We start from the raw sequence: 14117 nt of genomic DNA, 5'->3' as shown, positions 1-14117 counted from the left end.
TGAGAATCAAGTACACAACTGTTTTCCTTATTCGATAAAGTTCCTTGCTCAGTAACAGGAAAAAGCAGGTCCCTTGTGATTGTGTGTCATAATTAAATCTGTGACAGATTAGCTTAGAAGCTAATTCATTTAGAAACAACATACAATACAAAGAAAAGAAAATGATCCACAGACTTCAAAAGGCTTTCAGCCTGATAAAGGCATAAAGCAGACTAAGCAGAAGGAGCACCGCAACAAATTTTCAGTGTTAGATCAGACATTCAACATTGCTCTATCAGCTCAGCACAAACAGAAATAAGGTGAGAATTACTTCAGTTGCTTACCTTTATTTCTGTGCATCTATTCCAATTCACTCCACCATGGGAAAATTTCACAAGGAAGATACATGAACAATGTAACTCGGTTCTCTCTTATGCCTAACCAGGTTTGCATTACACTTTGTCCTCTTCCCACCATTATTTTCCAGAGCAATTTTATTTTAAATAAATAATTAAAAACTTAGAAACCTCCAAGCAAAGTCTGACACATTACTCACCTTGCCTACATTTTCTGTGAGCTTCTTATAAACTTTAAAAAAGACAACAAAGCCTTAATACATGAAAGTAGAAAAAAATCTGTGTTGAAACCACATTTTTATCCTATCATGTTATAATTACCTAAGCAAAACATAAAACTCGTATCATGTCAGAAATGTACACATCCCACTTTAATTATAAACTAGATCAGCTTCTCCAGAAATAAGGAAGGGTTCACACATCCCCAGTTGGCTCCAAAGAATGGCCCAGCTGTTCCAAATCAATGGAAACCTTGACTATCAGCTATAGCTCAGGACTAAGTGCTAAAGTAACAGACCTTCCACCTTTCTTAGCATCATTTCAGGGTACCATGCATAGGCCTGTCTTATACATTCCAGCTCAGCTGAATTCCAGCTTAGCTGTGTATGATTGCTGGCTCTGGACTGGGGAGACTGGACACTCCAGGCAGTGACCCATCCCACCCTACTGGAGATGTCTCACAGCGACCCAGCTTCAGAGCAGCTCTCCAAGGCACATGAGATGAGTTATTCCCTAGGCACCTCGTCTTTCTTCCAATCAGCAAAGATTGGATTGGTGCAGACATCAAATATTTAGATGGCTGGGGGCAGGTGAAGTGAATAAAACCCTTCATATCAGTCATGCTGAACACAAGAGCTGTGACTTTCTCTGCAAAGATCAACAATCAAGAAAAAAAACCCTGATGTTGGAAACAAGTCAGGTGATAGCACATATGGGTGTATACACATTTTGCATTGTACATATCCTTTGTAGAAGACAAGCATGCTGCAGCTTACACAGCTAAATTCTGCCTTCCCAGTAAAACTAACAGTAGTTAAGCCTTCAAATATAATACCAAAGCTTAAAAGTCATGTAAGCTTGCTCTTCACATGCATAAGTCAAGAGTAACATTTCATCACTAAATGAGAACTAAAAATCCTAGCTGTGTCAAATGACAAGCAACAAAACTATACATTTGGAAACTAGATTTTATGTGCCTGGATTTCCCCCTACTTGAGTGTCCTCAGAAGATAGGTTCATTTACCTTCAGTGTCAAATTCTAAGAGGTGGCAAAGTTATATTCTTCCCAGAGAACATGCTCTGAGGAAATTACAAACAGCTTTGAAGACATGCTTTACACATAAGCTGCTGTTTGTGATCCTTGTAACACATGGCCAGTCTGCATTCTCCCATTGTACATTTTCAAATCCTTTCCCTGTCATAGGACAGCAGTGCTGAGGAATAACACCCTACACCTCAAACTAATCTGGTGTTCTTTTCCCCATGCCCTTATATTCTCTGCAGTATCAGGTGCTCTCCTGAGACTCTGAAGTGCTCCCTCACAGACGGAAATGGGATCTACCACAGAGTGACTTATTGGTAGGATTCAGTAATTCACCAGCTTTTTGGCCAGGAATGGGAACTTAACACACTCTCCGGGCCAGCTCTTGAAGCCTGCCTGCCAGCTAGAATTAAGGAGATAATGTAAGCATAATAAATAATGGCATATCTATTTTACAGTCAATTTCGTTCATGCTTGGTTCTACATACTGAGAAGGTAGACCAGAGAACAGAGCAAAGAGCAGGCCAGCCATTTGTGTATCTGAACAAACACTGGTGCCAGCACCCTCAGCCAGGTCATTTAGCAAAATGAGTCTCTACTCTAACCCAGTTTTCATTTCTGCTCTGCAGTTAGTCTGAAGAGCACTTACTCCTGCACTGCTCACTCCCTGACTTACAGTGAAGGCTACCTTCAGAAGGTTTGCCAAGTTTCATTTATTTGGTATAGCATTAGCATACCTGGAAATAACCACCTCTTTCTTTTTGAATACACAACTGGTTTTGTATCTCCTTTTAACAGAAGGAACAACTATGCAACCTCGTGTTTTGAAGCATGTAGGTCCACTGCAAATAAAGTTCTCCCAGCTACACAAATTCCTTTTTTTCACCCCTGTTTGGAAACACTCCCCCCACTCCTCCCAACAAGTCAGTGACCTTGTTTAAACATGATGTATCTTCCAAATACTAACTTAGACCATGTTTTTTTCTGCTCAGCTGGTTTAGAAATCCCACTGCTAGCAGTGGAAGTTTTAAATGAATAGAAATAGGGCCTGAAAGTCACATACAAGACTAGAAGACTAAAGCCTAAAGTGAAGAAACCTAAACAATAAAGCCTTTACAGTGCAAAACATTCCTAGGGGATTTTACAGAGTCTCAAATACAGGGAAGGTAAAAGGCTGCTGAAGCCTTGGAAGAAAGAGATCAACTGAAATGAAACCAAGCACAAAACAAATACAGCACTTAGAAAAAGCACAATCCTAAAAGCCCTGGACAGGTGAGAACAATGGTTATTCAGAACTGACTGTGACAAGAGTGCTGAAAACCTTCCAAAGGACCTTATGGTATTTCATTATTGGGCTGCTTTTTCTAGAGTTTATCCTCTAGCATTTTTATTTCAGTGACATGCTACAAATGAGTGTTGGGTGCAATGACAGTTCACTAAGTATTGCTAAATTCAGGGATGCTTCTCAACTATCTGTATTTGAGAAATTTCAACTGTAAGACTTTTTGATGATACCTTGGGAAGTTGAACAAAGTTGACATCACACATGACTATTTGTTTTGTTTTTAAATCACATTTGCTGGCTTGCAAGCTATTAGGAAATTCTTTTCATTAAGAGGGAGGGGAAAGGAACTTTATTTCTTCTACAGAAGGGACTGATTCCAGACCAAGGGGCTGAGATAGAGCAGAGGTTGCAGACCCACGCATGTTGCACTGGGCTGTCCCCATGCTACGCACATGATCACAGCATTAGGTGCAGAATGATTCCTTGAAAGACAACAGCTCTCCACCTGCTGCTTCATTTGACAGGGCTGTAAGATCAGGAAATAGCACATTTACTAACCCTGGCTTCTCTGCACCTAGTGCTCAGCTCAGCCAGCCAAGTCATTCAAGCCCTAATAGCAGTATTTATCACTTCGGCAAGTGAGGAGACATGGAGAAAGCAGGGAGAAAAAGACAGAAGGCATCCCAGAAGAGGAGCAAGGAAAGCCACAGAAATGAAAGGGTGCAGAGCACATTTTCCAGAAGGCAGAAATTCCCACATCTATTAGGACTTGCTGTCTAACTAAGAAGAATTCCTGGCAGACACAACTGACTTCTCTAGAAAAAAATATGTCTGTTTTAATAAAGGACGGGGAAAAGAAAACAAAAGGTGAAACAGAAGAGAGCTATCAAAAGAACAGGAGCTATGCAAAAACAGGAGGCAAGGACAAAGGCCATTTGTCTTCCCCATCTATGGAAAAGCGGTGCCACATGACAAAGAAATAACGATAGTGAAGGGCACCTGGGGATATTTGCTCCTTACAGACCTCGAGGAGAACTCCTCCAGGAGAAATGCCTACCTTTCCCCAGAAGCCTTTGTCTAAGCCAAAAATATAAATAATGGCCACGAAATTAATAGGGTTCATAAACTCCTTGCCCTTCCACTCCTAATCAGTGGCCTGTTCATTCAGTTTTTTCAAATTACAACAAATAATGCCCTGCCCTCTGCGGTAAAACAGAGCTAGAAATGTGGAGAAAAGCTTTTGTATCTGCTGGTCAAGCAAAGACAACTTTTTTCAAGCTGCCCTTCTGACGCCAGGGTATCAACAATTTGTCCTCCCTGCCCTATGAGTACATCTGACACCACTGCCCTGGCTTATATCGAGAGTTGAAAAGTGCTAGTCAGACTCCAAGATAAACCTGTCAATAACGAGGCACAGACACTCACATTCTTCCCTAGCTGCTTGTGAATATCAGCTGTTTGTCTGGGACCAATTCCTTGAAAAGCTTTTACTGACGGAGAAAAGGAAAGGGTTTGGAGGAGAGCATTTCAAACAGGGGGGAAAAAAACCCAAAAACACTCCCCCCCCCCAAAAAAAAAAAAAAAAAAAAGAAAAAATCAAACAAAAAAACGGAGAGGGGAACCCCACAAAGACTGCAAAGAGAAAATAAATTTTAAAAAGCCTGTCTCCATCAGGTCCTCCCAGCAACCTTCTTTATCAGAGGTTCATTGTCAATCAATTAGCCAAGGCAGCAGGGGTCTGTAGGAAGGGGGGTAGCTCGAGAGACAATGGTCTGCCCTGTTGTATTACTATTTAATCGCTTTTCCTAAATAAATAAAGCAGCCCTGAGGTGCTGTCATGTCAAGGGAATTTATAACAAAAACCCCATCATTTTTCATTGGTCATTACTTTTCCTTCCCTCCCACCCCTGCAGGACTAGAGAGGGTTATTACTGTAGCCGTAAGTTCCATCTTTGTGTTGCTTGCCTTTGATTCCCACTCGGACCTTGCCGCTTTCTGGCACTAATTTGTCAGGCTGAACAAAGGAGGGATTTGTACCTCCTGTAAGGTCTCAATTAGGAAAAGCTTCTGCTGTATTATGTGCCATTGGGACAGGACACAAAGACGGTAATTACAGGAATTTGCACTAAATGGCTGAAGAATTCACAGCAAAACTTTTCTTCCTCCCCCCCTCCTCCTCATCTTTCTCCAAGCTCACCCCTCCCAGCAGCCCTGGGGAAAACCGCTCTCAATGCCTGCAAGCTGTAATTACCAACAGCAGGCCCCTCAGGTTAAACAGCAGCCCATGCCCGGAACGGCACAACTGCCCGCAGGGAGCAAGGAACAAGGAGAGAGGCTCAGCTTGCCCGTGTGCCTCCTCAGCACAAACTTTTCTGGGCCAAACAAGTCTCCCCCAGTTTCTCCCAGTTATAACTACATTTATTTCTTTCTTTGCACCATAGTAACAGCTCCAAGTTCCGGCCAGCTCTAAGGGTCTCAGGAATGGCAAAGGACCTACTCCTGCAGAAAGTGCTGAGAATCCCCATCCTCGGGGACAGAGAATCCCACTGAACCAGCTTCCCACAGACCCTCCACAACTCAAGAGGAGTTTCTCTGTGCAAGAACATTTGTTCGGTTTGGCAGACTAAAAGGAGACCGCTGGAGAATTGGGAATGCCTCAGGTGTATCATGCAACCCTGCTCAGAGCACCTGATTTTCTGCAGGGAATACATGAGTAAGCGGAAATTAATCATCCCATGTTTGGGAGAGGGAATCCACCCTTTCCCAGAGCAAAGTCTGCTCCCATACTACATAAAACAAGATTAAAACCTGTTTCACATTGGAGACATGTATTTAATCACTTTTCCACATCACATTAGAGACATGGATTTTGTTGCCATACCAGGGCCTGATCCTATTTTAGAAGAGGTCATTGAAAATATTCACTTGAAACTCTCCTGAACCTCAGAGGATGAAGCAAAATATAAAACAAATTACATTAAATCATAAAAATATCATAAAAATGTGGCCAAGAACAGAGCTGACTTCAGGCAGAAGCCCAAATACTGTGAACAAATCATTAACTACAATGATGTCAACCTTCCTGATGCTCCAGCTCCTAGCGGGGTGCCATGCACTGTGCAGAGACCAGCAGGAACATGACCTGCAAGTGACTAGCAGAAATGGACAAACCCAACTGCACCCATAGTCAATTTTGAGGGCAGTCCAGTACTTCTAGGGCGTGGGTGTCCCCTGGAAGGGGTTCAGGCCAGCCAGCAGGTCCTGGGCCCACACAGATACTCCCCAGAGTCATGTGTGGTTCCAGAGCAACATATGAAGCACACAGCAAAGCAGCATGGGGAGGAGCCAGGACCATCACAGCTCCCATAGTAAAAGAGAAAAAGTCTCCAAAAGAGCTGCTTCTGCCTGAGCCGACAATTTCTAAGTGAGTGTAACTAAAGCAAGTCAGAGACTATAGTTTAGGCATAAGGTGCCCAAATTTAGGCATACAGTGCCCTTGCTAAAGTAAAATGACAATGAACTGCATTCATACAGGTCCTCTCTATTTTCATTTCATTCCCAACTGGATAAAAACATCATCTTGCCTATAGGACTAGAGTCAGACAACAAATGAATTCAAATCCTTTTGATTCTGGACAACCTTTACAGTGTCCTGAATCAAGAAAAGAGCTCAGCCACCCTGCAGGGCAGCCCTGGTCCATGTAGTGCTGTATGTGTAGGATCTAATGTTTCAGCACTGCTCATCAAAAGCAGATGAATCTCTGAATATCCTATAGGTTTTTCTCCACATTTGACAGAGAGAAAGGGTAACTACAGCCACAGTGAGGGGCAGGTAAGAGCTGTGCTGCTAAAACACACACATGCTCTTTCAAGTGATTTTCTTTTCCTGCAGAGGGGGTGTAGGTGCAGATGCTGCAACCTGGCTGCTCACCTGCACACCTGAAGCTCTGCACTGTGAGCCCTCTCTCCAGAGACAGTGTGGTCAGGATGCTCAGGAAGCTGGTGGTCACAGACTGGCGCTTGGTCTTTCTAAGATCATTTCCGAAGGGCCGATCTGCAGGTTTGTTTCTAAGTGTGACCTGTGGGTTTTGAGTTAAACTTCGAGTAGCATTGGCTGCTGCTTTCAGTGCCTCCATCCACTCCTGGGCCCTCTGACGGGTCTCTGCACGCAGGCGCAGCACATCTTGGGGAAAAATGACCTGAAAGCAAGAGTCACAGCCATCCTGAGTGTCTGTCTGGACTGACAGGCACACATCCACATTGTAGCTCAGCAGGGGATCTTCATCAAGCCTACCAGGTTGGAATGCCATGAGATAAGACCTGTTCAAGACAAAAGTAAATGCCTTCCAATTATTCTGGACAGTTAACCTGTAAAGAGTTCCTGATTTCAGAATATTTTGGTACTCTTTAGTGTTTTCACTCAAATTCACGGATGGGAAGAGCTCCATAGGCTTCTCTAATAATCCATTAGTTTGAGAAAGGTCACTGTTATTTTCAGGCTTTGGCACATTCTCCAGTTTCTCCTGCTGTCTCGTAAAAGCAGGCACAGAAGCACGCACCGCTTCCCAAAGTTTCTGTCCCCAGTTCAAAGTCTCCCACGAGGACTCTGCCTTCAGCTGTAGCTGTGAGCTGTCTGACAGGACAGTGTCCACCACCTTGGTTTCAATGCCACCTGTAACAGTGACCCTTTGAAAACGTAGGAGTGGATACATGGTGGGAAGAGTCTGGTTGCCACTGCTGTCCAAGCAATACAGGTACAGTTTGTACTGGGAGAGCTCAGCGTAGCAGGTTTGCCAGTAGCTGTCATTGTCTCTTCTAACTTCCAAGTATCCCTTCTTCAGAAGATTTGGGAACACTGTCTTGTGTTCTGGAAGAAAAAAAAAATAGAGCATTACAATTATGTTTTTTAAGTTGTCTTAAATTACTACATAATTCAGGCTTCCACATCTCTCCTACCCATACACAGCATATCTGAGGATAGGATCACAGAGAGAATCTTCATCTAACAGGTTGTAATTATCAAACACAAGCACTGAATCTACATTTGAGCCACTGAGAACACAGCACTTTTTTACCCAGAAGTACTAAAACACCATACAAAAAGGGAACAAAGAAACAGAGGGACAGAGAAACAAAGCAATTTTCCTGAGATATCCAAGACAATGGCACAGCAACAAAACACTAGAGGTCTCCCAGAACCTAGTCCAGAAGTGGACAATGCTATCAAGCAATCTACTGCCAGCTAAAATAGATTTTGACAGTGAGAAACACATACAAATTAAAATACCTTGCCTTCTCTTCCCTGTTCTTTCCCAGGCTCAACTTCATGTTTTCACACACACCACCTCTGCCTATCCCAACTTAAGCAGCTCAGAGGGAAACGGAATAGTGATATCTGGTCAGTTCCTCTCTGCTGCTCCTTCCTTCTCACACCTTTCCCCTGCTCCTGCATGGTCCTCTCCAGGGGCTGCAGTGCTTCAGGTGAAATGTATCCCTGCATGAGCTCTCCGTGGCCATAGTTCCTTCAGGAAATCTCCACATTCTCCAGCATGAGAGTCCATGTGGGCCTGTAGGGAGATCCTGCTCTGCCCGGTTCTCCCCAGGGGCTGGAGCACATTCTCATCCTCTGACCCTCAGCTACTCTTGACACAGCTGGCAGTGCTGTGCCCTTCCGGAGATGTGTTCTGGCAAAGAGGCCCCACCTGTGGCTGACGGGCAGGGCTGTGTCCTGTGGAGGGGCTGCTGGAACAGCCCTGCTGCCAGCACTGGGTACAGCACCTGGCGCCTGGACTGACCCAGCGGATGCGTAACTGAGCCTAACATAGCAGTCTCTTACCACATTTCAGCACCACCTGGGACCTGAACATTTTGTGCAGCTCTGTTTACTCCAGAATTTTGCTGATTTATGAGAATCAGGCTCAGGAGTAGCAGACACAACCAAAAATGAAAAGTTAGAGGCTGCCCAGAGGGATTCAAACACGTACACGTGAGCATCTCCGCACTTCAGGTGCTTTGGAGCAGACCATTTCACAAACCCAAGCCCAAGGCAAAGTCGAGGGGAATTTTCTTCATCCACAGAAAATCAGCCATACGCAAGTCACTCCAAGCACTAAAATTATGTAACTTTAAAAGGAATTATCTAAAGCATTTCTGAGTTTTAAAAGAAGGTTTCCATACAAAATTTGTTCCAATCTCATTTGCACCACTTCAGTCACCGCAGGCAAGATTTATATTTTCACCTTGGGCTCCGCATGTGGCTCTAGGCAATTTTTGTTGGTCCCTGTACAAACTCAGAGGCATTCATTCACTGTTACACTGTAATACCAACTGTAACACTTGGCACCTCAAAACAACCCAGGCCTGAGGAACAAACTCCTACTCCCATCTGAGTTCTACTTCACCCTTCCAGTAAGGGTACCTGTGCTGGGTCTTGATTTACAAACAGTGACAGAATTAGCAGACACAAGAAAAGGTTTCTGCCTCTGATTGTCTGTCTCCCTTGGAGTCTGCTATTCCTGGCACAAGAGCAAGGTAGCCACCTGGAAATAGCTCCTCATCCACTGCCCAGCATAATTAGGTCACAACAAAATCAGCATCAATTGACCTTAACACAAGCATTACAGACCACAGCAATACAAGAGCTGGTCTACTCCAGATTTCTACCCTGGGGCTGACAGCCTTTGAAATAGGGATAGCTGGAGGCATGAAACATTTTCAGCATCTCAAGCGTAACCCGTTACACTCATGTTAACAGGCCACACTCTAATAAGCTTTAGACATCATTCATCTCTGAGTGTACTGAGGATATCTGCAACCCAGAGCTAAGAGAACAGAAACATCTAGACTGGATGAAGCTTGGAAACAAAACCAGGCCTGTACAGAAACTACATCCCCATCTGTACTGGGCTTCCCAGCTAATATGGCCCAGACTGTTGGCCGAACAGCTCTCACCACTGCTGGCTATGGGTGAGTCTGTCCTTCTGGAGCACAAGGAGAGTCAGGGACTCTTGAGTATTCGAGGAACTTCATTACTGTCCAGGGGCTTCTGATACCAGCTGAGGCAACCTTGGGCTGTAACCTTCATTCTAAGATGCTTCTGCCTTTGGCTGGAAGTAATCCTGTAGCTAATTTTCAGTTTCTTCTAGGGGCAGGAGAAAGAAGCAGAATAGCAGCAGTGTAAAAGCTTTTGCCAGCTCTTCATCAAAGACCAACTTTTAAGGATTTATAAGTATTAAGTAGACAAGCTCCAGTTAAACTTAATGAACATACATGAAGATTAATTGTTTGATATACTTTATGTTGGTATGGAGATCTCATGGGGGTTAAAAATGGGGGAAGGATGCTACCTTGCAGCCCCCCTAAGAAAAAAGGAGGCACTTAGGTTTTGCCTTGATGGCTCAGCTTCCCCATTCACCCACATACTCAGAAAGGAGCCTGCCTTTAACACCATGCTCAAAGCACTCTATCTGCAGAGATTTCCTGCAGATATGGCTAAAACCATAACAACAATTTAAAAAATTGCTATTTTGGCACTAGGTCTAAAAAGGTCAGTATAACTACACCTTGCATATCAATAAACTACTCAAGACTATTTCAGCTAAATATGAGAACTGAAAGCCTAATCTATAACCCAAAATGGTAGAGAAAAAGCACACTTTGATAGCCCAAATGGATAGATGTGCACACACAGGAACATACTAAAAGAGAACCAATTTTGTTCACCGTACATCTCTGGCCCTGACATTCATTAGTATTTCTGCACTAACTCAAAAGCCATTAATTTCTCTGAAACCCACACTAATCCCTTTGTAGTGCAGATAATGGACAGCCATTCTAGAGTCATCTTCCCTTTCTATTAATCCAATCAGGGAGGCAGCGCTTCTGCAGCTCCAACTGCAATCTCTCTCGCTTCCATCAAGTACAGATGACCGTTCAAGCTTCTCCATAATAAGACAACTCATAACCTTCCCCCAGCCACCCCTCCTTCATCTGCACACAGGTTTGTTTGTCTTTTGTTGAGTTAGAGAAAGGCTATCTCTCCCTGTCTTTCACAGAGGCACCCCCCTCTCCCTCCTTCACCCCACTCCTTCCCTTCAAGCTCAGTGAAATTGGCTCCAATGGCTCTCGCTCAAACTGGGACAGAACCAGCAGCCACCTTGATTAACATTCAAATGCCTCGTATTGTTTAGGTCAGGGCAATAGCTGCTGGCAGAGACAGGCTGAATCCATATGCTGTACATACATACACATCTTACAGCTCTGCTCCTTTATCTCCTCGACAGGCACTGTGCCAGATAATACCTTTTTACTCAGAGAGCAAATGGTACCATCTCTTTATCCACCTTCCAAACAGAAACTGCATCTCTTTTCCGCCTTATGGAGACAAGCAGAGTAAATTGAAGAAGAGTAAAAAAAAAAAAAAAAAAAGGAAATAATCACAGTAAATGGCCCACATCTGAGCCATTTGGAGTTATAATTTCAAGGAAAGAGGCGGAAGAAGGCAGTAGAAAACAAAGAGAGACTCAGCAGCTGGGGACAGAATATCTTCCACAACACCTCTCCTCTCTCTTGGGAACTGCCCACTCGTCCCAGCTGGAACCCTGCACACAGCCCTGAAAGCAGGACAGCCTAGCACCCACCTGCCACTCACCACACTTGGGGAAGTTGGGGCAACCCACACCCCTGGAGAAAGAGACCAAATGTTGTATCAGCATGTCCAGATGATACACACCCTGGAACAGCTGACTGTACTTGCATCTCAGCCGGGAAGGCAGGAAAGCTTACTCTGTTTTCCAGTACTGAAGCATTTCTGACGACAGTCATTCCAAGTAACTTGCAAAAGAGCAGAAGCAGAGATGCCTAATTTATGAGGAGTTTGCATCTTGAGGGGGCACTCCTCTCTGAATTCTCTAATGCTTAGCAAGTGATAAGTGTAAGTTGCAGAGTTTTTGTCAGTAGTTTCCCTCTTGGATTTTTACAAAATTGAGCATTTTTACAAAACATATTTGGGACTTAAAATGCTCTCAAACTGGGTTGGCCTAGTCACCTTCTTGGCAGGATTTTCTAGATCAGGGACAAACTGTGCCTCAGATCCACAATGTCCACTATCTTCCTACTTAAAAATATAGTCTTTTCTTCACACGTGTTTTCTCACCTGGGTCTGCAGATATGTATCTTTCAGTTTGTCAGTGTACAGGTGCTCAACACCAGTGACTGCTCTAGAGTTCCCCAGGCTCACAGGCACAGCAGGCAAACAAAACAAATACCTAGAAAAAGTACTGTAGCACCCACACTGTCAGGAGTGGCAGTGTTTGAATGATAACATCCACATGACCATCAAACCATGCTGTGTTTAAAACACTGTGTTTTAAAAATCCAAGCTAAGCTTCACTGTATATTACAGAAGCAGTATTCTCTCTTTGTTTGCCAGGCCACATGCCCAGAAATACAAGAGCCTGCCTTGAATTTGCTTACAACTTCTGTCTTTGATAGCTCGGCTTCCTGCTTGTGCCCCATAGCACAAACAAGGTTTATTTCTAGCACATGAGCTTTTTTACCAGCAGGCCTAAGATCCTGCCCCAAAAGGCATGGCTTCTTTTCAGGTCCTTTTCTTTCTCAGCACATGGAAACAATTCAGAGTCATTTCATTTGTATTATGGTTTAGTGGTAGAATTGGCAGTGCTGGGTTAACAGCTGGAGTAGATAATCTTAAAGGTTTTTTCCAACCTAAATGATTCTATGATTCTATAAAAGAGCAAGCAGCAAGAACAGATAAGCCCCCAGTAATGGGTATACTACGATGGTAAGGAAAAAAAAAAGTGAAGAGTTCATCTGTGCAGTAACTGGGACAGCTTTGGAGGACTGGGAGACCTCTGCAGGCTCCAGAGGGAAGTCTTTCACAGCAGTGAGGACTGACAGTTGCTGAAGGTCCTCTCAGCATCTCACAGCATTCATTTAATTTGGATTAAAACCCTGAAAAGGGATGTCTTCTAAGGATGCAACCACTATGACCCCTTCAACAACTGCAGCAGGTTTTATCCAACCTCCAAACACATTCTTGAATCTTTTCTGGAGAATAATTAGTAGCCACAGATACACATCTGCAAAACCTACTTCCTTGCTTTTGCACTTCTCTTTTCAGCTCAGCTCACAGTAGCAGCAAACTTTTCGTGAGGCTCTCTCATAAACATAGAGGGAAGAAATTGCATGGCTACCTTGTAAAACCTGCACAGCAGCTGAACAGAACAGGTAAAGGAAACAGGTTAAAAAGCATATTTTCAGAGCACAGAAGCTCTCCTTCCACAAAGAAGGTACCCCGCCTTCCAACATTCCACACAGAAAGGCTCTTGGAGGGCACACAGCAAGCACTGAAAACCTCAAGAAGTGGGTCCATGGCAACCTCATATCACAGAATCACAGACAAAGCTTAAAACAGTATCAGGGACATGTATGGATTTTCAACGGCTACATTTTAATGGAGTTTCTGTGGGCATATGAAGTTGTTACACATCAAGTCAAACCCAGGATACAGCTGACAAAATTGCAGAGGTCTGTCTCCAGACTTGTGCATGCATTTCTGTTCTGCATCCTTTCCACAGAAAAGATACAGAACAGAGACCCCAGTCTACAAGAAGCAATGTATCTCTCTAAACAAAAATAACAGCTGGTAGACTTGCCTTTGTCAACCAAGAATACCATTCTTGGGGATACAGCAACAATGTCACAAAAAACACAATACCTACATGTCTGTAGGTTAATACTGACAATTTGAGTGCTTTAGTTTCTATTAATTGTTTATGGACTGAAGAGTCAGCATTATTTAAAGAAAGAGAGCAGAGATCTCAGGCCTTGCAGTAAAGCTCTGTACACTCTCTTTTTAATGGCCACTCCTTCACTTTATGAAAACTGCTTTTGTTTGGATTTGTCATTCTCCCAATAGCTTTAGCATTCAAAGCTTTTTCTGAGTTTGGGAAAATCATTCAAGGAAATTATCAGAAATGCAGAGCAAATAAATTATTTTCTCCTGAGTCAAACTAAATATGATAGAAGTAAAAAAGTAAAACAAGCTTAATTTTTAAAACCATAAAAAGAACAGAAATCAAGGTAAGTTTAAACAACGATCCTTAGGCAGGCAAATGCACAGAGCCACATCAAAGACAAAAGAGCCATACTGATTTTTCTTCTTCCAAAAACAGCTGGGTTTTGAGTAGGTTGTGTTTTTTAACATTCAGCTCCT

At 43.4% G+C, this 14117-nt stretch overlaps 1 protein-coding gene across 1 annotated transcript in view; it reads right to left on the bottom strand.

The window, feature by feature from the left end:
* PLEKHM3 (pleckstrin homology domain containing M3) overlaps positions 1 to 14117 on the bottom strand; it is a 75076-nt gene that overhangs the window by 51267 nt on the left and 9692 nt on the right. The window contains exon 3 of the mRNA XM_066322629.1: positions 6813 to 7748. Coding sequence (XP_066178726.1) covers positions 6813 to 7748 — 936 coding nt within the window. The remainder of the gene's footprint in view (positions 1 to 6812; positions 7749 to 14117) is intronic.

The sequence above is a fragment of the Sylvia atricapilla genome, chromosome 7 (genome assembly GCF_009819655.1).
Source record: "Sylvia atricapilla isolate bSylAtr1 chromosome 7, bSylAtr1.pri, whole genome shotgun sequence".
NCBI classification, from domain to species: domain Eukaryota; kingdom Metazoa; phylum Chordata; class Aves; order Passeriformes; family Sylviidae; genus Sylvia; species Sylvia atricapilla.
The sequence above is the reverse complement of the archived record's forward strand: the minus strand, read 5'-3'. Positions and strand labels throughout refer to the sequence as shown.